Raw genomic sequence first — 23,682 nt, 5'->3', positions numbered from 1 at the left:
TCATTTCAAGGGGATGAGACATGCATGCTTTCCCAGGGCTTAACCCCTCCAATGTTCTGTAATGGTCTGAGTTGGTCACTTAACTGAAAGGATTTAACAAAAAGCTCCCCAGCATTAAACATTAACACGAGCTCTTTTTATATGGCACGGTTCGTTATCATGCCAATAAATGATTAATTAGAAGTCTCTGTCTGGACCAATAATTTGGCAAGACTTTTATGATTCCATGACTGGTGCTGTGTTGTAATGTTACCTCTGGAAACTGACATATGAGCAGTTCTGCTCTTTTATTGGCTCTCTGAGGTGGCTTTTGAAGGAAACGCCAGGTGACACATGTTGAGGACGGGTTTAAAAGTTTGATGCGGCTGGAGCCGACAGGATTGACTTAGAGAGGAGCAGAGGGCCGGTGCTCCAGCTGGACTTCCGTGAGCATTTGAGCAGAAAACCCAGGGATGGATAATTCAGGGGTCTGTTTGGCCAATGCGACGGTCTGCAATGGCTCGTCCTGCGTGGTACCCGAGAGCAACTTCAACGCCATTCTAAGCACGGTCCTGAGCACCGTGCTGACCTCCCTCCTGGCCCTGGTGATGTTCTCCATGGGGTGTAACGTGGAAATCAAGAAGTTCCTGGGGCACGTAAAGCGGCCGTGGGGCATATGTATTGGCTTCCTCTGCCAGTTTGGAATCATGCCTCTCACGGGGTTCATCCTATCAGTGGCTTTTGACATCCTCCCTGTCCAAGCCGTGGTGGTGATCATAATGGGATGCTGTCCAGGAGGCACTTCCTCCAACATCTTGGCCTACTGGGTTGATGGCGACATGGATCTGAGGTAGGACATCTAAACCTCCAAATCCTGCAATCCCATTGAATTAATCTGCTCCAGAGCCTATGCCACGGTGATTGTCCCTCTGATCTGCCATTTGATCTGGGGGGGGTCCAACTAAGGAATGAAACAGGAGTGACTTTCACTCTCTCTCCTTCCTGCACAGCCGCTTGGCTATGCAAATTTAGGGGTTCTCTTTTGTGTTTGTGCTTTGAAGTCTAACTCCGTTAACAAAGAGTTGTATAATTGCTATTTATCTTTGGGCAAAGAGTCAAGGTTTTTGTGAAAATAGAAATCCCTTCCAAGCCACAAGCGGCATATGAGAAAGTTTTCTTTGTTGGCATTAGAAACAAAGAAAACAACAACAACAACAAACAACTTTCTTTGTGGGGAGAAAGAGCTCTGGATGCAGTCATGAAACTAAGTAACTAAATTGTTTGTTAACCATTAGATCCTAGGATGTGACAATGACCAAACACAGCCAGTTTTTTTGGACAAGCTTTTTCTTGGTACCGAAGCCTAAGAAAGAATTTGTACATATGCTTTGCTTCTACTGGCATTAAACGGGGGAAAAAAAAAAAAAACAAAACAGCTTTTTAAAATATTACTCTTACCTTTCTATAAAATAAACAGAAAATGGTTTCTCTGCTTCCCACAGAGTAATCTAAATTGCAGCGTTTGCCCAATCCATCCTGTGCCAGTCTGAACTAGCACTGGAAAGAAAAAAAAAAAAACTAATAGAAATAAGATGAAGCATTAATGTGAGGAGACGGAGCATTTTCATGCCCCCAGTTGAATAGACAAGTGTCTTTTTCCCTACCTCACCATTCCTCATTTCCTGTGAAAGGTATGCATTTCTGCAAACCAGCCCAGTGTCAATGTAACGCGTGCTGATTAAATACTAGATGGTAGAAGCCGTGGGCTCTGTCCATCACCAGCTACTTCGCTCAGCAGAAAGAAGGTCACAATGTAGAAATGTAGCCACGGCAAAAAATCTAAAACTCGATTCCGGGTCGACCCAACCGAGAGCCCGCCACCTCAGCTGGTCTTGATTTCTCCAGAAGCTTTAGAAAAGCCATACAAATGCTATATCCTCACATTACATCTTTTTCACGTAAGGAAATACCATCTCTGCCCTGCAGTGGGTGTTTTTTCCCCTAAGGAGAGGCCTGTGGGGAGCCAAGGGCAGTGTGATGCTTGGGTTTGGTTAATCTATGAACCACCATAGACCAGTAAGGCCGTCTGGATTGCAGCTTAGTTTGACCTGGATGTGGGCACAGAGATGAGAATTTTACAAGTGAGTCAGGGCGGGGGGGGGGGGGGGACTGAATTAAATACAGGACTTGCCACCAAACAGCTTTTACATAATATTTGTAACTCTCTTAAGAAAACAGAAGTCTCTGGTACCTCAACGTAATGCCACATGTGTCATCAATTCTGTAAGACAGAAAAGGGTGCGTGCAGCTGGGTTGATTGGTTCCTGGGACGGATTCCCTTCTGTGACCTGAAACTGTAGCAACCTAATCTAAAAGCTCCATGTTACCCCTTTCCTGTGGTTTTTAAGGAAATCTAATTTCTCTGGCAACAGAAGATGATAATGTAATCTTGTCTCCCTCGCACACCAAGTCCCGTAAGAAATAAAAATATTAAGAAGACCCAAAAGTAGAATTTGAAAGCTTGGTGGGAGCAGCCGGCTGAATCAGTGCAGATGAATCCTTCAGCAGGTCAGAGCACGTTCTAGTAGCTGAGGCGTAGGTTGCATCTGTGGCTCAGATCTGAGTGATCCCTGGCCCAGGAACTCTATATGCCCCAGAGCGGCTTAAAAAGGGAGGAAAAAAAATAATCCTACGGTAGGACATATGACATTGAAAATGTCTAATTTTCATTCTAGAAAGTGCGCGTTCCCTAGATCTCCTGTCTTGCGATTAACATCCACCCCGTCCAGTTCCATAGTCACCTCTCTGGCAACCTCTCCCATCCAGAACTCCGACAGGCTCCGATCAAAGACGCTGCCCACCCAAAGTAAATCTCACTGCAGCTCACAGACGTTCCTCCCGCAGGACCCACTTACTCTCCCGACTCTCAAGCTCTGCTGCGCTATTTCCTGGCACCAGGATGAGGTGGGGAGAGCAAGGTATTAGACAGGTATCCCACAGCCGCACGCGGTCCCATAAACCAGACCTCAAGAGAAAAGACCAAAATGCCTCCAAAGGAAAGAAGACAACTCACAACGCACAGCAGCTCTGCACTGCTTACTTAAGTTAGGAACAGGTGGCTCAGCAAGCACATCAGCCAGGGGACAGTGCTTTGCGGTCGTGGAACGAGTTATAATGTTTCTCGTAATAACCCATAACCATGGCAAGGAGGTTAAACCATGCCATTACGAAGATGATGCCATTATGCATCCCACATGTGAGAGCAAAAGCTGTTGAAATGCATCTTTAAAGCAAAGGAAGAGTAACAGCTCAGCTCCTGGGAAACCATTTTCTAATACTTTTTCTTTCTTCTGCAGTAAGCGCTGGATAACTAAAGTCTGATGATGATTTCTTTAGATACAATCCCACGTGCCCTTCTATTTCCACTTCTGTCCTCTTAAACTTGACCTTCCCTGTTTCCACTTGAGCTGTAGCCATAGCAGACAAGATAGACTGTTTATACCAAGACGATGCGGCACTCGTTCAGCAGATACCACCTAAGCCTGGCAAAACAACTCCCTCTGACTTTGACTTTCCTGGGTGTGGTTCCGGGAGGAAACCCAATCATTTCCCCCTCATGCTATCCTCTCTTCCAAAACCTGGGAAACCAATGCATTTTGCAGTCTCTAGTGACCTACACACACACACACACACACACACACACACAACAAAATAGCAGACCTTGCTAATGGAATCTCTGCTCACTGAACTACAGCAGGCAATATTCCAGCTCCTGCTCGGACCCCTCCCACCTAGACAAATGTTGTGGGAATCTGGCCAGTGAACAGGGATCTTTGGGACAGTGCGTTGTGGACAGTGTTTCAGGGAGAAATGAAAGTGACATTTTGGTGTATTTCCTGGTGGCCCAGGCCTGTAGTTTAGGGACCACAGAGGCTCCCACCTGCCATGCCGGCTCCAGCCCCCAAACAATCCCTGTTTTGAAGCTCTCCTTTCGTAGCCATGACCTCGGTCAGACACACAAGAATTTTCCTTCCGATTTTCCTCTTTGGCTTCTTGGGGGAACCCCTGCCTCTGCATCCTTCCCTCTGTTCCCCTAGTTCCTTCACTGCTCTGCTGTGTCACCACTCCCTTTTATTATTTTCTAGACTTATTCTTTCATTATTTTCTAGATTTAAGTTTCTAGACTTTCCTACCACATCCTTTGCTCTTTTCCCAAATGTTACATTTTTCTCCTGCCAGCTGTGTGTTCCCTGTTATTTTAGTTGTTCAGGATCCCTGACCCTCTGCTTTATCACAAATTCAAAGCAGTTCCTCCCGGTTCAACCACATAAGTGTCCAGCGCCTTAGAACTAATCCAGCCCTCTCTGAATGTCCCTTTACCTCTCCTCTGAGAAACCAAGCCTTGTTTCTCTCTGCAGCATTGCTTTTTATTTACTAGCTCACATTTAGTAGACACTGCAGTGAGCCACACACAGTGTATTATTTTAATCCTCAGGCTAATCCTCTGATGTTGCTACTGTTATTTTCTGCATTGGATGGAGGATAAAATGAAGGCTCATAACCTTGATGGAGGTGAGAGTCAGAATCCGAATCTAGACCTAGCCACTTATCCCTGGCCAGACGCTTAACCTTTGTTCAACACTACTTCTATCACTCATCACGTCTCCACTCTCTGGCGCCACCTGTATACACTTCTTTTGATCTTTCAAACTTGGTATTTCACTTCTAATATGATTGCAGTCTTTTGCATTCCTTATCACTGACTCCACCAAATTCCTCAGCATTTACTGAATTTTCACTTATTGCTTTCTCTTAATTCCAAAAAGAAAAGAGAAGGAAAACACTCTCCCTGGCCGTTAATAGGGCTAAGGCAAGAGTGTGGACCAAGAGATTTTTTGTTTGTTTGTTTGTTCATGTTTTCTCTTATTCCAATATAAATGCATATGGTGTAGTGTTTCCATTGTTGACCTCTATGCTCCTTGTGGAACTTCAGATTTTTTTATGTAAAGTGCTTTTTTTTCTTTTGCCAATTATTCTCCTACATTGCGCCTTACCCTATTTATCTGTGGGTTATTTTTCATCTCATTTGGAGTGGTTCTGGCCATCTATTCTCTTGCCCCTCTGCAGCCTCTCATGGTCAAGGCGGCCCATGCAAGCTAAGCCATTCCCTTCCCCAAATCCTGTCTCATACCCTCTCGTGACCTCTAAGCACCTACTCTCGCCAAACTCAAAAGCATGGTACAACTTCATAAACTGTCTTAGCAATGAGTCAGAACTGAAGCTTTCCCAAGGAAATTTGAAAGAAAAACAAGGAGACAAAGAGACTTCCTTCGAAACGTTGTGCTCATGGTTTAAAACAAATAATTCTCAGCCTTCTCTTCACTGTGACCCAGGTAGTAAACACTGGCCCCTTCTCTACCCTCCTCCCATCATCTCTGCTCCAGAGAGCATACTGGATGCACTGGAATAAAGGTAACTTTATTGCAGGGACAACTTTAAATTCTTCCTAATTTATTTGTTCAAATAAAAGATAAAAAAGAGAATGGCAAAGGAAGAGAGAGAGGGGAAAATCATTTACAAACTCCAGTATTTTAATTCTACAGAGGACAAAGCACCATTTATAACAATGTATTACTCTGGCATGGGACTCTGCCTTTAGCACCCTATTTTGTATCTGAATTAAGTTAACCTGTCACCATTAGAGACTGAACGTCTTGGAAATGCTTTATATACATCCCCAGCATTGGTTATTGTTACACTATTTTAACTCTACTAAAACAAGTGCTTTTTTCAAAATCCTTTCAATGTGTTTTAAGTGAGATCATTCTGGTTTTGAAAAAAGGATTATTGGAGAAGTTAAGCCCCTGATAAACATTGCCACCTCCTTTATTTTACCAAAACTCTGCTTAGTTTGATGCACTGAAACACACTTCCTCATCTCCAGCTGTTTTCCTTAGCAACGTGTGGGGTGATTGGGAGTTTTGGGGGATTTGGAGGGTTTTGGTGGGGGAGGGGAGGCAGGTGGTGTAAATAATTTAATATTTTCCTTGAAATCCACATATAATACCTTTAAGAAATTACTACTCTGATAGTCTCAGTGATATAGGGATTAGAGAAAGGGACTTTCAGAAACATCTCTCTAGTTTTCGGATTCTGTATTATGCTGGAACACAACACACACACACACACACACACACACACACACACAATGGCTGGACAGATAATGCAGGAAGTGGCTTGTAATGAGCACCTTCCTTATTCTAAGTCCTGGCCTCTTGTTGGGTCCCTTTGTCCTCACAGCCTACGAGGTGGCCGCAGTAAGGTCTTCATGCCACAGATGAGGAAGCTGACAAAGAGAAGTCAAGGAAATGAGCCAGGGTCACACAGGTGGCCACGCCTGCTTCCAAGCCAGACAGTGTCCAGCCCAGCATTTATGGGTTCTGTCCCCCAGGAAGAGAATGGGGCCCTGTGCAGAGGGCACTTTGCAGGGACCAGAAGAGCCCAAACGGCTCCTTCATCCCCTGAGGCAGGGCTGAACGGCGTTCCACATGGCCCACTTCCAACACCAAATCCACCTACCCAGCCAGGGCTGCTCCCTCAAACACTGCTGCTCTCAGAAATATAGGCCCCTGTTTCTGCTCAAAACCATTTGCCGCATTTCTTAAACTAAAACCCAGGCCCACCCCGCATGCAGGGCATTTTCTTTGGGTTGTTTTTTCTTTTTTTTTCTTTTTTTTGTCTTTTTGCCTTTTCTAGGGCCGCTCCCGAGGCATATGGAGGTTCCCAGGCTAGGGGTCGAATCTGAGCTGTAAGCCACCGGCCTACGCCAGAGCCACAACAACGTGGGATCCGAGCCGCGTCTGCAACCTACACCACAGCTCACGGCAACGCTGGATCCTTAACCTGCTGAGCAAGGGTAGGAATCGAACCACAACCTCGTGGTCCTTAGTCGGATTCATTAACCACTGCGCCACCACAGGAACTTTCTCTTTGGTTTTTTGAAGTCAGCTTCCTCTCCCTTTTCTCAAGCTACGGGTGTTTGGGAATAATTTGCTGCTTTAAGAAGAGACACTGAGGCATCCTCCCTTGGACAAGCCTCCTCCTCCAGGGGTCGTGGAGGCCCCTCTCACCCTGAGCTGAACAGACACGGCCAAGTCCCTGAAGTCTTGGCCGGTGTAAACGTGTGTGCTGCCCCTTGCGGGGTGGGCACGTCCAAGCACCTAGTACCCTGTTTCACAATGAGTTTAAACAGTCATGAAACGTCTTCTCTGATCCTTGAGAACCCATGGGGAGGGAGAGATGGCCCAAGACAAAGTGGAAAGACACCAAATACAGACGTCCCCATATTGTCCCCCAGCACCCCCCCTTCCAGACCCCTGGAGGGGCGGGGCGGGGGCGGGGCCTGCACAGACCCGGACCCGGGTCTCTCCCTGCCCATCAGGGCGGATGGTGCGGCTGGTAGAGTGAGTCTCTGGCGGGACGTGCTAATCGTGACCTGAAAAATGGACCAGCTTCTCCCCTGGAGAACCCAGGTGGCCGAATCAACCTGCCGGTTTCCTTTCAGCATCAGCATGACCACATGCTCCACGGTGCTGGCTCTGGGAATGATGCCGCTGTGCCTCTTAATCTATACCAAACTGTGGGTCAACTCTGGAATGATCGTCATTCCCTTTGATAACATAGGTAAGTCTCTCCTCCGCCAGATCTCGCGCTGCTCCTCCCTGGCTGGGTCCCCAGGCGGGGCTTGGACCCAGCTGGTCTTTGCCTCTCCACAGCGGTAGTTTGCGCCCAATTAGGGTTTCAGGACAAACCTGGCCTGCATGCGAATGAGGGTTTGAAGACTGAATTCCAAACCCTGACTCCATGGGAGAACCCGTTGGTGCTCCATTGAAATCTCCAGGTAGAGGGGCCAACCCAGGGACCCCCACACTTGCAGCACAGCCGCCCGGACTTGAAGCTCTGTCCCGCCCTTAACCCCCAGTGCCATGAGTCCAGCGAGATCTGAGCTTTTTTCCCTGGGACCCGAGTTTCCCCGCCCCCAACACGCAAACGGAAGAAATACAGAGAGCATCCCACGAATGATTTCAAAATAGGGCACCCAGGCAACAGTCAGGAGTGTGGCGGAGGGAAACCTCCAGGTGAAACACTCCACCCCAGGCTTCTCCCCTTCCCCTGGGGGTCATAACTCCATTTAGACGTCTATCTATGGGCACAGCCTGTGTATCAGGCCCCAGGCGCAAATGAGCTAGTTGTAACTCTGTCTGCACTCGTTTCAGCTACCGGATGTTCCCCCCCAAACCCAAAGGGCTTCTTTTTTTGTCTGTTTCTGGGAGAACTAATTAATGGTGGGAGATCAAGTTGCTGGTGGAACATGGCATCAAGGGAGGATCAAGTCCAAGCAGTTCTTGCTCTAACCCCAACCAGGCCTCCCCCTGGAGCGATGCTCATAAAGCGTGAGATGTGGGTTAACTAGCACATCAGTACCAATCACCAGGTCTGTGACATGCTAACCAGTCCTTTCTCAGCTGACTTTGGGGACAAGTGGTTCCCTGATGAGCTGCCTCAAAAGAGGCAGCATCCTGTGCAAAGAAGCACGTAAGCAAAGATGAAATGGTGGCTCAGAAAGATGTCTGTAAGAAGGAGTCCTGTTGGCATGGGAAGGTGGATGGGATGGCATCTCATACCACTTCTATTACTAAGATTGCTTCTGTGATAAAAATATTGCTCAGGGTCCACACAACTGAATTAGAACAAACTTTGGAATACTCACTGGGGACAATCCGTGTTGCAGTATTTTCAGTCTTTCCTTTCTCTCTGTTCCTACCATGGCCATTGGACGACACCCCCTATAAAGGGGTCTTTTGGGCACAGCTTGCTCATTATAGGAGCTCCCCCCATATGGACCTTCTACTGACCCTGGGAACTCTTTTCTATTGGATGTCATCTCCTGTAAGCAGGTTTGAGGATGACCCTGTACAGCCACCTGCCTGTGCCTGGTGCTGCTAACTCTTAGTCTGCCCCCTTGGAGGACACCTTCCTTCAACTTGAAGAGTGCAGTTTCCTTGAGTGGAATACACCATAGGCCTCTCAAAGCATCTGAATGCTAAATAAGGAGTTTTAATTCTATACAACTTGTTGGCATAAGAAAAAAAAGTTAAGACTTAAAATATTCTCCTCTGGAAAATGCCCATGGCAGTATTGAGAAATTCTAACTACAGTGTGAATGACTGATAGCACCTCCTTGAATATAAATTTTGAGAGGAAGAGAAAGTGAGAAAGAGTTTTGTATCTCAAAGGAGAAAGAGGTCATCATACAAGGCATAAAGGGCAAAAAGAAAAGAAAAAAGGAAATAGAAAGAGACAGTAAAGAAGAGGAAAAGATACATTTTTTTTAAAGCAAGAGTTTGACAAAACAAAGATATTAATTCTGCTTGTTCACCATTTTGCCCAGGCCTATTTTCCAATCCAACCTTCTTGCTATTTTTTAATGTAGAAAATAAACAACCTGATTAACTCACAAGATGTTATCACTACTTTTTCAACGAGGCAGTTAAGGCTCAGGGTATGTGTTTAATTTGTCCAAGATGACCAGAGAGCTGGAAATAGCCCTCCAGTCTGCTCTCCACTCTGCTCCGTGGACAGGGCTGTTTGGCCCAGCTTTCATGTGGGGCTCACTAGGTTCTGATAATTCAATGAACACCTGCTGAGCCCCTTCAGATAATGACATCTGGACAGAGAAGGAAGCAGTTTGCACAGCTGGTACCACTGCAAACACCTGCAGCCAGTTCTGCTCCTCTTCCTCCCTCCCCTGCCCTGGAGCATGTCAGGACCACGAACCACGGATCCACTTCACCACCATCCGATTCGCACAATGGCACCATGAGACAGACATAATTCTGTCATAAGGCACTGCACAATGCGGAGTCCCAGGCTCAGAGATGCGCACAGTTTTCAGTGTGCGAATGAGGTTGTGCTCCAAGGAGGCCTGGCTCTGAGTTCCACCAGGTGCCTCTGTTCTCCACTCTCTTTCCTTCCCTCCTTCCTTGCCTCTTGTGCCGGCCGTGTAAACTTGATTAAGGACCAAGTTATGGTTCAAGCAGTGCCATGATGAGATGCTTTCTCGTCGAAATAGCCAGGCACTTGCCACAGGGAGCTCAGGCACATGGAGAATAAGGAACACAAATCTCTGGCCTGCTGGGGAGTAAAGAATTACAACAACCCACCCCTCCAGGCAGGAGTCACACACGCTGAGTGGGACAAAGGGCAGAGAGTGTCTTTTCCAGCCAACTTGGAGGCTTGGAAAAACTTTATCCCATCTCATCTGGTCAAGAGAGAAAATGCAATTCGGCCCTGGACTTTGGCAGCCGTCCTGCTTGTGTGTTTATCCTGCAGCCTTGGGCTGCCCCAGAGAGATAAAGACGCAGCAAAAAGGGGCCAGACCTGGGGGCTGGGCTGCCTTTTCACTGAGCCCACACATTGCAAGTCCATTACCAAAACCTAGCAGCTCACATTCCAATCACATTGAACCCAGATCTAAGCGACCACAGCACAACCCATTTGTATCAAGATGGTTTTCCTTTAAAACCTATGAACTTCACACAGTCTAGGGACGAGGCTGAAGACTCGAGGGAGGGTCTCCCCACAAAGTGGCAGGAGGTAGGGATACCCAAAGGAGATGTTTTGCTGGGAGCTCTTATCAGCATACCCATCAGGGACCCTTTTATTTCCTTTGTTCCATCGTTTTCTCCTTACTCTGTCTACCCCCCCTCTTTTTTCTTTTCCTACTCTTGGTACCCTTAGCTATTACTTAATCCCACTGAGTACTTTCTGAGAAAAAGTAATCGCCGACCCTTATATTGCCAGGAGGGCCAGAAGGCAACAAAGATATTATGTTTTCATCACTATTATATTCATTTTAAATTGATATTTACTGCCCTGGAATCCAGAATCCATTCCCAGTCCTAGTTCAATCTACTCCAATACCCAACAACATCCGCTCTCAGAATTTCATTATTCGATGCCACTTTCTCCTACTGCTCGAAAAGGATGTTTGAAAAAGAAACAGCCCATGAGACGTTAGAAGTCGTTGGTGCCATATTATATAAAAGCAGTGATGGGACAAATGCGTGTTAAATAATGTGGAGAAACAAACCGCATGCCAGGAGAACAGCAGTAAATTTAACACGGGGAAATTGAAGGATGACTCTTTTATCTGGCTGGGTGACCACGTTCCCGCAAAGAATTATAATTACATGAGAGGTCGCCAAATATATTATCTCATGGAAAATTTAAGGCGTGCTTTTCAACCTGTTCTCTCACCTCTCTGCTGCAGATTTGAATAACCCAAGTCAGGCTTAACAGAAGTCATTAGCCCACAGAATGCCTGGAGAATTTTGAACTTTTTTTTTTTTTTTTTTGGTTTCTACTACCATAAAGTAACAGACAGGTGTAAAATATCATCTTTGTACACTCCAAGAACACACACACACACACACACACACACACACACTTTGAAAAGGTGTTTTTCCTAGGATAGAATGATCCCACAGTCCAATAAACCAAGATACTGGCAAACTGAAACAAAAAGATGTTGATTGGCAGTGTCAGGAACTCTAAAAAATTAATCTGGGATTTAGGGAATGGACTTGTATCATCAATATTATCAATTTTCCACCAGCCATATTGAATTATTTCCTGGAGCGGATAAAGTGGGAGGGAGTTTTGTTTGTTTCTTTTTACATTTTTTTTTATTAAAGTGTAGTCAATTTCCACTGTTCTGTCACTTTCTGCTGAACAGCAAAGTGACCCAGTCACACATATATATACATTCTTTTTCTCATCTTATCTTATAACGTGTTCTATCACAAGTGACTGAATATAGTTCCCTGGACGATACAGCAGGAAGTTTCTTTTTTAAATTTTGATTCAGATATGCAAAAAGGGAGCCTGATTTAGAACTTAGACCTTTTTCAGGATGCTTACTCTTTTGTTTGCCTCTTGCCTGTACTACGTGTTCTGTTGATCAATGGCTCTCTGTCACCTTTAGGCATATCTTTGGTCGCTCTTATTGTTCCTGTGTCCATCGGAATATTTGTTAATCACAAATGGCCACGTCAGGCCAAGATCATACTTAAGGTAAGTGTCTCGTGTCACAGGCAGCTCGGTCAGCTGCTCCACGGTGTGCCTGGCATTGGTGGATCTCTCCATCTGCCAAACTGACTTTTCTCACCATAGGATAAAGCCCCTTCCAGTGGGTCTTTAGATTATTCGACATTCAGCCCAGTCTTCTAGAACACCCCACCCTGTCCCATCCACACGGCAAGCTTCTCACCCCCCCCTTGAGAGACCCAATTCAAACTTCACCTCTTGGCTTTTCTACTCTGTAGCCCACAGCACTTTGCCTTTATCTCTGTTAGGTGGGTTTGTGTTATAAAATACATCTAGACAGCTAAGAAAAGAGACCATAGCTTTCTCATTCCTGTCTCCATAGAACCCATTCAGTGTCTGGCCATCAGTAGATAGATAGACCGCTACACAGATAGATAGACATAAAAATAATATAACTATATACAAATGGTGATATGGAATTAATAACTATTCGTTTCCTTTTACCAACCGTATTCTAACCAGATGAGATGGAGATGGAGTGGAGATGGACAATACAGAAATATAGACAGGGACAGATTCCCTTCCTCAGGGCGCAGAATAAGCCACTTGGTATTCTTTGTTTCTCTGGACCAAGAAAAAAAAAAGCTGTAATCTCCAAATTTTTTTAATGTGAAAAGGAGAACACGATAATAGTGGCTTTTGCTTGCCTGTGCCTTTTTAACCTGTAGAGAATTTTTTCTCTGTTTTCTCACTATCATAGCAATCATAAAAGGTGACTGGGGGAGTTCCCTGGGGACTGCGTGCATGCAGGATCTAGCATTGTCACTGCTGTGGCTCACGTACCTGCTGTGGCACAGCTTTGATCCCTGGCCTGAGAACTTCCTCACACCATGGACATGGCCAAAAAAATTTTAATTAAATTAATAAAAATAAAAGGTGACTGGGGTAAGATTTCATCTTCAATGACTGATTAAAAAAAACTAAGACTCAGAGAGGTGTCATGATTTACCAAAGGAAGGAGGGCAGGAGGAGCTGAATCTGGAAGGCAGGTCTTCTAGTTCTCATTGGAGCAGGTTTTCTTCCTCTCTGACAAGGATAATTGGCTAAAACATCCTCTTCAGGCTAACCAAGCAAAGACACTCTGTGTCCTGTTAATCTTAAAAATTGAAATGTGGGGGAGTTCCCGTCATGGCGCAGTGGTTAACGAATCCGACTAGGAACCATGAGGTTGCGGGTTCGATCCCTGCCCTTGCTCAGTGGGTTAACGATCTGGCGTTGCAGTGAGCTGTGGTGTAGGTCGCAGACACGGCTCGGATCCCGCATTGCTGTGGCTCTGGCGTAGGCTGGTGGCTACAGCTCCGATTAGACCCCTAGCCTGGGAACCTCCATATGCCGAGGGAGGGGCCCAAGAAATAGCAAAAAGACAAAAAAAAAAAAAGAAATGTGGGGAGTTCCCACTGTGGCACAATGGGATTGGCAGCATCTTTGTAGTGGCAGGATGTAGGTTCAATCCCTGGCCTGATGCAGTGGGTTAAAGGACCCCGAGTTGCTGCAGCTGTGGGGTAGGTCGCAACTTCGGCTAGGATCCGATGCTGAGCCTGGGAACTCCATATGCCACAGAGCAGCCAGAAAAGAAACAAAAAATTGAAACATGGGACAAGCACCAATGATTCTGGTGGGTCCGACCACAGCCATCAGGTGAGGACACAGAGAGGTCACTTATTCTCACTTCCCCAGAGGCAAAGAGATGCCTAGGCATCTTCTCTGATGAATACAGTTGAATTTGCTTTGACACATGATTTCTGCATCTGCTCCTGCCTTTCTTCCAGGTTGGATCCATCACAGGCGCCCTGCTCATCGTGCTCATAGCTGTGATCGGAGGAGTGCTATACCAGAGTGCCTGGATCATCGAGCCCAAACTCTGGATTATAGGAACCATATTTCCTTTGGCCGGTTACTCCCTAGGCTTTTTTCTGGCTAGACTAGCTGGTCAGTCCTGGGACAGGTATGGTGTTTGATAAATCAGACTATGAATTTTCTTCTATAATAGCTGCTATGTTCATTTGCTAGGGCCACTGTAACAAAGTACCACAAGCCCAGTGGCTTAAACAATAGAGATTTGTCTCCTCGCTCTGGAGGTCAGATGTCCAAAGTCAATGGCAGCAGGACTGGTCCTTCCTGTGGGATAAGAGGGTAGATACCTGTTCCAGGCTTCTCTCTTCGGCTGGTGGATGGGCATCTTCTACCTATTTCTCTTCATGCTGCCTTCCTTTTATGCAGGTGTCTGTGTCCAAGTTTCCCCTTTTCGTAAGGACACAGATCATGCTGAATTATGGTGCATTCGAATAACCTTGTCTTAACTTACTATATCTTCAGGGACCCTATTTCCTAATAAGGTCACAGTCTGAAGTACCGAAGGTTAGGACTTTAGCATAGGCATTTGGGAAGATACAATTCAACCCATAACAGCTATAAATACCAAATGACAAATTCAAAGTCTCTCACCTGTAATAACATTCACCCTATTTCTGAATACATCATTTGAAGTAGACTTATTCATTCCTAAATTATACAAGTCCCCAGAAAGAAAATACTGACTGCCTCTTTTTAGTCCAGATTCTCCCAGACCATTCCCCACCCCGTGCAGGTTGGGCTCTTCCATTGTCACGTGTCTTATTCTCTAAGCAAAGTGACTTCAACAAAAACACTCAGGTTGGCCTTATCATATAGAAGGATTCCTCCAGCCAGAAACAGGATGAACTCATGACTCAAAAAGTGCAGAACTTGTCTTAGCATGCATGGCTTGGTGCAAGGGAAAGACATTTCCTTTCTTCCTAACAAATCAGAAGCAACAGGCAGGCAGAGAAGCAGGTGCAGGAGCTGGTACGGATGAGGTTGGGACAAGATGAGAGACATGAGCAGTGAGAAGGGTGTGATGTGAGTCAGGATGACCCAACATGCACCTGCTGTGGGACCCAGGCCAGGCATTTACTTTTCCTCTGACTTTCTCATCTGTAGAATGGGGCTGGTGATGCCTACCTTGCACATTTATTTTTTAATCAAATTTTAAAACAACATAATAGGTGCAAACTGTTACCTTTGGAAAGGATAAGCAATGAGATCCTGCTGTATAGCACTGGGAACTTTATCTAGTCACTTATGATGGAGCATGATAATGTGAGAAAAAGGAATATGTATGTGTATGTGTGACTGGGTCACCTTGCTGTATGGTAGAAAATGGACAGAACACTGTAAACCATGGAAAAAAATAAAAATCATGGAAAAAAATAAAAATCATGGAAAAAAATAAAAATCATTAAAAATTTTTAAAATAACAAAAATTTAAAAATGAAAAAAACAAACACCTGCTATACAGCACAGGGAACTATATTCAGTATCTTCTAATAAACTATAATGGAAAAGAACAGAACAAAAAGTATATCGATATATACATACACATACATGTATTTATGTATAACTGAATCACTTTGCTCTACACCTGAAACTAACACAATATTGTAAATCAACTATACTTCAATTTAAAAAAAAAAAGATTTGCTGAGAAGAACAAAACCAATTTAACAAATAAAACAACTATAGCAAATACTCTGTCTTGAGTGTTTTCTCAGCACCCGCTCTGTGCTTTGCACAGTTAGCAAGGACTTAACTGAAGAGTGAAATGCATCCACTCTGCCAGTTATGGAACACAGATATAAATGAGCCTGCTTTCATATTTTTTAAAATTTAAATAAATAAATGAATATATACACACATGCACACACATAAATATATCTGATTTTACTATATATGTATTTATTCAATATATAATTTTATTGTATAAATTTTATTTTATTACTAAATATATGAATGATTTGATTATATTTAATAAGTATATATCATGTATTAATAAATATATTATATACACTATAAAATATATTAAATATAGTATAAATACTATGTGTGTGTGTATGTATATATATGTATATACACACGCACTTATAGAAACAGATGACATAGATACCTTTCACTGCTCAGAGCCAAAATAAGCTGGTGTTATTTGTTCTTAAACAAAAAGAAAATTATGATCTCTGATTTTTTTTTTCTTTTTGGTCATGCACCCATAACACGTGGAATTTCCCGGCCAGGGATGGAACCCACGCCACAGCAGCGACTGGAGCCACTGCAGTGGCAACACCGGATCTTTAACCCACTGTGCCACAAGAGAACTCCTAATCTCCCATTTTTTTAATGTGAAAAGGAGAAAACAATAATAGTGGCTTTTATTTATATAAGGCTTGTAACTCTTATAGAGGTTTATAGCCATGGTCTCATTATCATAACAATCATAAGGTGACTAGCTCAAGGTTTTGTCTATGTATATGTAGAGAGAAAGAGAGAAAAGATGTGTATTACATTATATCATCTAATAATATATTAATAAGTTACACATCTGTTTAATATAAATAGCTACATTGTAAACAGATACATTAAAAGCAGATACCTGTATGCATGCATGCATGTGTACTTATTCTCATATCTGCTTTTTTTTTCCGGAGGAAAACGATTTAAATTGAAGTATGATTTATTTAAAATGTTGTGTTAGTTTCAACTGTACAGCAAAGTAATTCAGTTATACACACACACACATATATATTCTTTTTCAGATTCTTTTCCACTATAGGTTATTAACAAGATACTGAGTAGATTTTCCTGTGCTATATAGTAGGTCCTGGTTGGTTATCTATTTTATACATAGTAGTGTGTGTTGGTTAATCCCAAACTCCTAATTTGTCCCTCCCCACACAGCTCCCTCTAGCCCCTTTGGTAACCATGAGTTGGTTTTCTCTGTTCATATCTGCCTTTAATGTAATACAATGACAAAGCAACACAACGACGCCCAAAACAAAGCAATAAAAACGTAGGTTCTCTGATCGTGCCTTTCAGGTGCCGAACGGTTGCTCTGGAAACCGGGATGCAGAACACGCAGCTGTGCTCCACCATCGTCCAGCTCTCCTTCACCCCCGAGGAGCTGAACCTCGTGTTCACCTTCCCCCTCATCTACAGCGTCTTCCAGCTCTTTCTGGCAGGAGTATTTGTAGGAAGTAAGGAACACTGATCACCACATTTCCCTGTACTGTTCTTCTCTGAGAAGCCCCGGAGTTGCTAAGATGGCATGTTTTAATTCCCCTGTTTCCGGTAGTGAATTTTAAAAATTAAATCAAATTCCTTTTTTCTGGCAGTGGAATAAATGGGTGGGGAAAACCACCCATTATATCATTATGACTTTCCAACTGCCAATGAAAAAAAATACGATTTTACCAAAAGGGTCTAGTAGAGGCTATTTTAAGTGAAAAGGAATGGAGATTGATTCTCTCCACAGATGTTCTTTTTCTCAGTAATTACAGAGGCATATTAACCAATAAAATGGTTGGGACCATTTTATAAATAATTTTATAAATAAAATGGTTGGGACCATTTTATGGTGGGGCCCCTCTACCTGCTCCCAGGAACCCTGAACTGGTCATTTTTCTCAAAACATCATCTTAATATGCTTAGTATATATAGAATGTTTATCAGAAAACTGGTATAGAAAAGATACTTATCTGGCTAAGTTATATTTGAAGACAGATATATGTGTGTGCGTGTGGGTGTGTGGGTGTGTATATATACACACAAGTACATACATACAAGTATATGTATGTATGTAAGTATATATGTACACATCTATGTGTATGTATATATGTGTATGTGCATATATGTGTTTACATATATGTGTATGTATATACATATAAATATGTGTATGTATATACATTTAAATATGTGTATCCATATTTTGTATTATTTTACTAGCCATATAATTGAAACAGTTAAAGCAAACATGTATTAGGAACAGCAAACTTAAGTTTTCATTTGACCCTGATGTACCACGCAGCTTTGAGCCACTGGTACCTGCCACCTGCTGGCCTTCACCTACTGCACACTTTTGTCTACATTTTGCTTTTGAGGACTGGTGATATTTAACCTTTATTTTCAAATTCTGGGCTTAATGAAGAACCTTTTTTTTTAAAGTCTCGAAGCATTGTAACAGGGATCATACAGGGAAGGGGAATGAACAAAATCACGTAACTCAAGTGATACAATGACCCGAGGTGTAGTTTTGTCTAGGCTGGGGTTTGCTTTCTCGCTTAGCTCCAGTAAGTATTCAGCTGGCCCTCGGGAGCTGGTGGTTCTCTGGGCTATGGTCTCGAATGCCATTCTCGAAGCAGAGTTTTCCTTTCTGGTACAGGACTCTCTGGACCCATTAGAAACGTTCCACTGACTCATCGCTGGTGCAGGAGAGAGGCTCCATGGCCTGATTACCTTGTTTTCCAGTATGATGGAGATGGAGTCAATCTGGTGCACTGTGGGATTTTCCCAAAGAACTACTAGTGGAGTCGACTAGACGAGCCAAGGGAAGTAGGCTGGTGATACAGAACAATTAAGTCGATTTGCCAGTTAAATAACTAATCTAAAAGGACCGGCTAAGTTGAAGGAATAATGGAAAATTGGGCCAGGCTCTTCGCCTTATACTTTCTCATAGTTTTAACAGCAAGAACGAAAACAAGGAGACATCTCTCCTAAGGATAAGCAGTGCTGGGAGACATCGCTTGGTGAAAGGATGTGCAGTCTGAATAGTTTCTGAAACAAGGAGGGGAGAGAAGGAAGAGAAGGAGAGAGGGAAGAAGGAAAGAACGAAGGATGGGCAGTAAACAGTTTGATGAAAGAAAATCAGTGATAAGTTGAGGCATTCCCAACTCAAAACAGTTTGTAATAAAAGTTCTAGGATACTTTTAATTAACCACAAACTCAGTTCAAAAGAGTCAATAGCTCAGTGGCCTCAAAACTAATATATTAGTAGAAGTGCCGGGACCATCCAAGGAGATGCCAACCTTGACATACTAAGATCTTGGGAGCAGCCTGTTGTCTCTCTCAGTGTATCCTCATGTGAGTGAGTGTTTACTGAGCACCTCCTGCTTCCCCAGGGCTGTGCCAGGCACCGAACTACTTAATCTCATGTATGATCACACCTGCCCTATGAGAGGATAGTATTACTATACCAATTGTAAATATGAGCTGTTGGAATCCAAGGGTTCCAACAAATAACATCTTCTCTCTGTGTGTTGATGTTGGAGCCAGATGAGAAGTAGGAGGGGAAAAAAAGTATTTAGATAATAAAACAAAATAGCACTTTTATGATAGATAAAGCTTAATGAGAAAATATGGCTCAAAACTGTGGCCAAGGGGGCTTGTTAATTCCACCCCTCTCCACTGCTTCCTGGGTGTACAATTTGCACACATATAACACACATAAGCTGCAGGCCAGTCAGTCTGGGTGAGCTGACCTCAAAAATATGTGGCCACCAGGGACCTGCAGCTTCGTGGGAGAGGGGAAAGCTGATCACCCAGCGGGCAAGGCTCCCCCGTCAAGGGAATGAGAGAATGAAGGCAGGGAGACACAGCGATTCTAGTTCAAGTTCTCCCACACAGATCCTTAGACCAGGCTCTGCCCTTCCACTTAGCTTGCAGCTTATCTGTCAAGGACTAGGAAATAACTGGGAGATGGGAGGGAGAGAACAGAGGGAGAGAAGAAAAGCTTGCTGTTGTGGTTATTGGGAAGGAGCGCCTGCAGGGCTGAAGCCTGCAGAGGTCACTTGGGCAAACATCCCCTGGCTGTAAGCTGGGTCTTCCAAAAGTGCAGTCACCTCTCTTAGCATGAAGATTCGTTGTCACAGGAAGAGGGATCGTGCTCTCTAAAACAGCCTCCAGCCTCCAGAAACCGCAGACTGCCTCCTGCTCTTTTTCCCCCTCAATTAGAATCACTGTCCAAAGTAAGTCGGCAGTTTCTTGCTATGAAGTTTGTTTAACCTGCTGTGTATTGTTTTCTAGTATACGCGGTATACAGGAAATGGTATGGTAAAAACAAGGTGGAATTTCCAGAGGGCAAAGACAACGAACCCGACCCCAAGTCATCATTCCAAAAGGCAAACGAAGGATTTCAACCAGATGAAAAGTAAACAGCAGTAGACCAAAAAGAAGAATTCCAAAGACTGCTTCCACTGCCACAGGATTTAATTATTTGCTTTGTTGGGACACTGGGCAGGAAAAAGTGAAAGTGAAAATGTTAAGTTTGAATTGAATCCATGTACTGGTTTGGGTACCAAGTGACTGGAAGTTCAAATCTTTAATATGACAAATATTTATACATATACACTTATATATACTTATGTACTGTCTTTGAATATGCCCCCCCCAAAAAAAATAATATCCTCAGACCTCAGACTAAAGCTGACAGAGGAAACACTGAGAATTTAATAACCAAATGAGAATCGAGCCCAGAACTCACCAGGGATTTTTCGTACATCAATTGCTCAGCCTTGCAAGTCCAATGGCGTTCACCACACTCTTTTAGGAAAACAGAACTTGAATTTGGCAGAGCTCTTCAAGGCCTGGAGAGAGACGTTCTGAGCCTTGCCTGTAGGACGCAGGCCCATGTGGGCTAGTATGACAGCTGTTCGGTTCACACGAAGCCCCCACAGTAGGCCTCATAGAGCGAGGAGGTGGCAGGAGGCACAAAGACAGCAGAAGTATTGGAAGAAACACGACGGCTCTAGTGGGTGACCTCTGTTCCACAGGAGGTCATGGGGAGTACGTGCAAGAGCCCAAATAACAGAAATGTGCTTGAAATGCAAGACTCGAGTCAATTAGATGCGCAGACGTAAGTAGCGGTGAGAATGACATCAGGGAGCCGGGGACAGAGGCGGGGGAGTGATATTAAACTGTGTTTGAGAAAGAAGAGGGCAAGTCCAGGGCCCAGAAGTGGGAAGAGCATCGCCAAGGGAGTCTCTCAGATGCTGGGAGGTCTAACAAGAGGAAGTGGACAATATTTTATGGCCAAGGAGAAACAACTGGCCAAGGGTTAGGGTCTCAATTATAGGTCTAAATTAATCTCCTGTTCCTCATTCCTCAGCAAGATGTGGCCCATTCTTAATTCTGTTGGTAGTGGTTTCGTTCCCCCCCTTTTTTTTTTCTGCTTTCTAAGGCCGCACCCAGGCTGGGGTTTGAATCGGAGCTACAGCTGCTGCCTACACCACAGCATATGGCAACACCAGATCCTTAACCCACTGAGGGAGGCCGGGATCAAACCCACAGCCTCATGGTTCATAGTCAGGTTCATTACCACCGAGCCACAACGGGAACTCCCAGTTCCATTTTCTGTGTGGACATGTTCACTGCCTCATAGATTCCCTTTCAAGTGTTTTGGCTTCCAAGGGCCTTTGGCATTTGGTTGGTGTGTGTTCAGGTCCTGCTCTTGACCCTCAGCCTTTCAGGAACATGAACTTCAGCTTTTAACTTGGCTCTTGCAACACAGGATGAGGAGGGAGTCTGCCTTTGAATGTCGTAACATTGATGCTTCTTTTAATACCAGGCTCACATTTACAATTGAAGAAGGCCTCCAAGTCTTTCATCATTAGACAGATATATTCAAAGGAACTGGGGATTTTCTTAAAGGAAAGTAGGGGAGAGGTGATGCAGATTTTCCTATTAGGCAGGGTCAAAGAACAGCCTTCCAAGGGTGGAAAAAGAGGACTTGCAGTCTCTCTGCCAAGTCCCTCCTCCACTTGCTTCATCAAACAGAAAACAGGCAGGTGCGCAAAAGACACGCTGTGAATTCCTATCATGATTTCAACACGCCCAAAGTCAAGGGCCTGGACGCCAGCAGCTGCAACAGGCAGCTTTTTCCTCCCTGTCGATATGGGAGTCAAACAGAATTTGGCTCTCTTAACATGATGTGGTATCTTGTGAGTGGTGGGTTTTTTTTTTTCCTAATGTGCTAGAGGGAAGAAAAATAGCTGAGCTTTTTGAAAATGAAAGCTCTCTATTTTTAAATGAGTTTGGAAAGCTGGTTAAATTATGTATTTTATTGCCTCTGTGAGTATCATATTAAATGAATATTTTATTTTAAAGGCTTGAATAAATGAAAATAATTTTTGTAATGGTTGGTCCATTTGGGTCTTTGTGACACTTGTCAAAACATCCTCACTGTTCAATTCTAGAGAAATAAATACAGTGGGGCTTTTCATGTTAAATTGCTCTTTGGAAAGTACCAGAAAGAGACTTTTAATTAAATATTCTAGTAATTAGGTCTCCTACTCAATCAGATTGAGGTGGTCCCCAAGAAAATCATACTAGGGGATCATTAAAGATTCTTAAGAACAGTGTGTTGATACCTGATTTTAAATAATAATAAAAGTACTATGTGTACTTATAAATAAGACCACCACTACTTCTGTGAAAAAAGAGAGAGAGAGAGGAATTCCCGCTGTGGCACAGTGGGTTAAGGATTCAGGATTGTCTCTGCAGTAGCTTGGGTCGCTGCCGAGGTACGCGTTCAATTCCCACCCACTGCCCAGGGCAGTGGGTTAAGTATCTGGCACTGTCACAGCTGTGGCATAGGTCACAGCTGTGGCTCACATTCGATCCCTGGCCAGGTCTTCCATGTGCCCTGCAGGTGCAGCCAAAAAGAAAAAAGAGAAAGAGAAGGACAGAGAGATATACAGATACAGAGACAAAGAGATATTTCAGTTACGGTGCTGGTGCCTTAAAATCTCTCATCAAGAAGAATTGAAGAAATTCAGGTTATGACCCTCATCTGACTATTTGAAGACATCTCTCTCTTCTCCATCTATGAAACTCTCCCTCTCTTCCAGCAGGACACAGTTTCTCTTTCCTGGAATATTTGGCATCCCATTACCTTTATTTCTCAAAAACCACATCAGCTTAGAACAAGGGTCTTCAGGTGGTAATATGGATACTTGCAGTATTTGAAATTGTCCCGGGGGTTGCAGGAATGGATGGGGAAGCAGCTCCCTTGTCTTCAACTTGCATGTGTTTACTTTCCCAAAATTACCCTGCTTAAAATCCTGCTTGAGAAAGTTCTGAGTCCTCCCTTCCCACCTCTTCCTTTCTGGTAAGATGCCCCTCTGCCCCCTTGAAAAAGGAAAGCCTGACTCCCACCAGCTCTCATTTGACTGTGGTGACACTGGCCCAGGGTTGAAGAATTTTGAACATCAAGTAGAGGAACAATTCAGAATAATAGTGTCCAAGAAAAACATCTCATCTTTCTCAGTTATATACATATTCCTTTAAGGTTCTAGAAATGGAGTGGTCTCATCTGTAATGGGAATATTCAGAATCTAGAAGTACTGTAAAGTGGTGTGGGAGTGAAAACAATTTTCTGTTAACATGCTGGCACTTCGGCCCCAACTCTTTACCAAAAAATCATCCCTGGGAGAGCAAACAAAGGAGAAACAGTGAAAGAGGGCACTTTTTTCCCCAACCAAGAGATCCCAAACTTATGGCACCTCTCCATCTTGACACTGAAGTTCAGATGTGACAGGACTGACACAGGGACCCATATCAATATATTGGTTAGACTTGAACAATGAAATCAAATATTCTTTTCTGACAGAAAGTGTGACTTAGCTGATGTGAAAATGGCCCTTGCTTTGCCAATGAAGAAATGCAAAGGGGGTTTTCCACAAATTAGATGAGCAA

General features: G+C 43.9%; 1 protein-coding gene across 1 annotated transcript; it reads left to right on the top strand.

Moving 5' to 3' along the window:
* Positions 355-20,333, top strand: SLC10A2 (solute carrier family 10 member 2). The gene is given in 6 exon segments (NM_001244463.1): positions 355-829; positions 7,544-7,662; positions 12,026-12,114; positions 13,917-14,092; positions 17,032-17,189; positions 20,014-20,333. Coding segments are annotated over 6 exon segments (1,047 nt in total). The 5' UTR covers positions 355-452; the 3' UTR covers positions 20,142-20,333.

Source organism: Sus scrofa, chromosome 11 (assembly GCF_000003025.6).
Source record: "Sus scrofa isolate TJ Tabasco breed Duroc chromosome 11, Sscrofa11.1, whole genome shotgun sequence".
Taxonomy (NCBI): Eukaryota; Metazoa; Chordata; class Mammalia; order Artiodactyla; family Suidae; genus Sus; species Sus scrofa.
This window is presented reverse-complemented; position numbering and strand designations above follow the sequence as displayed.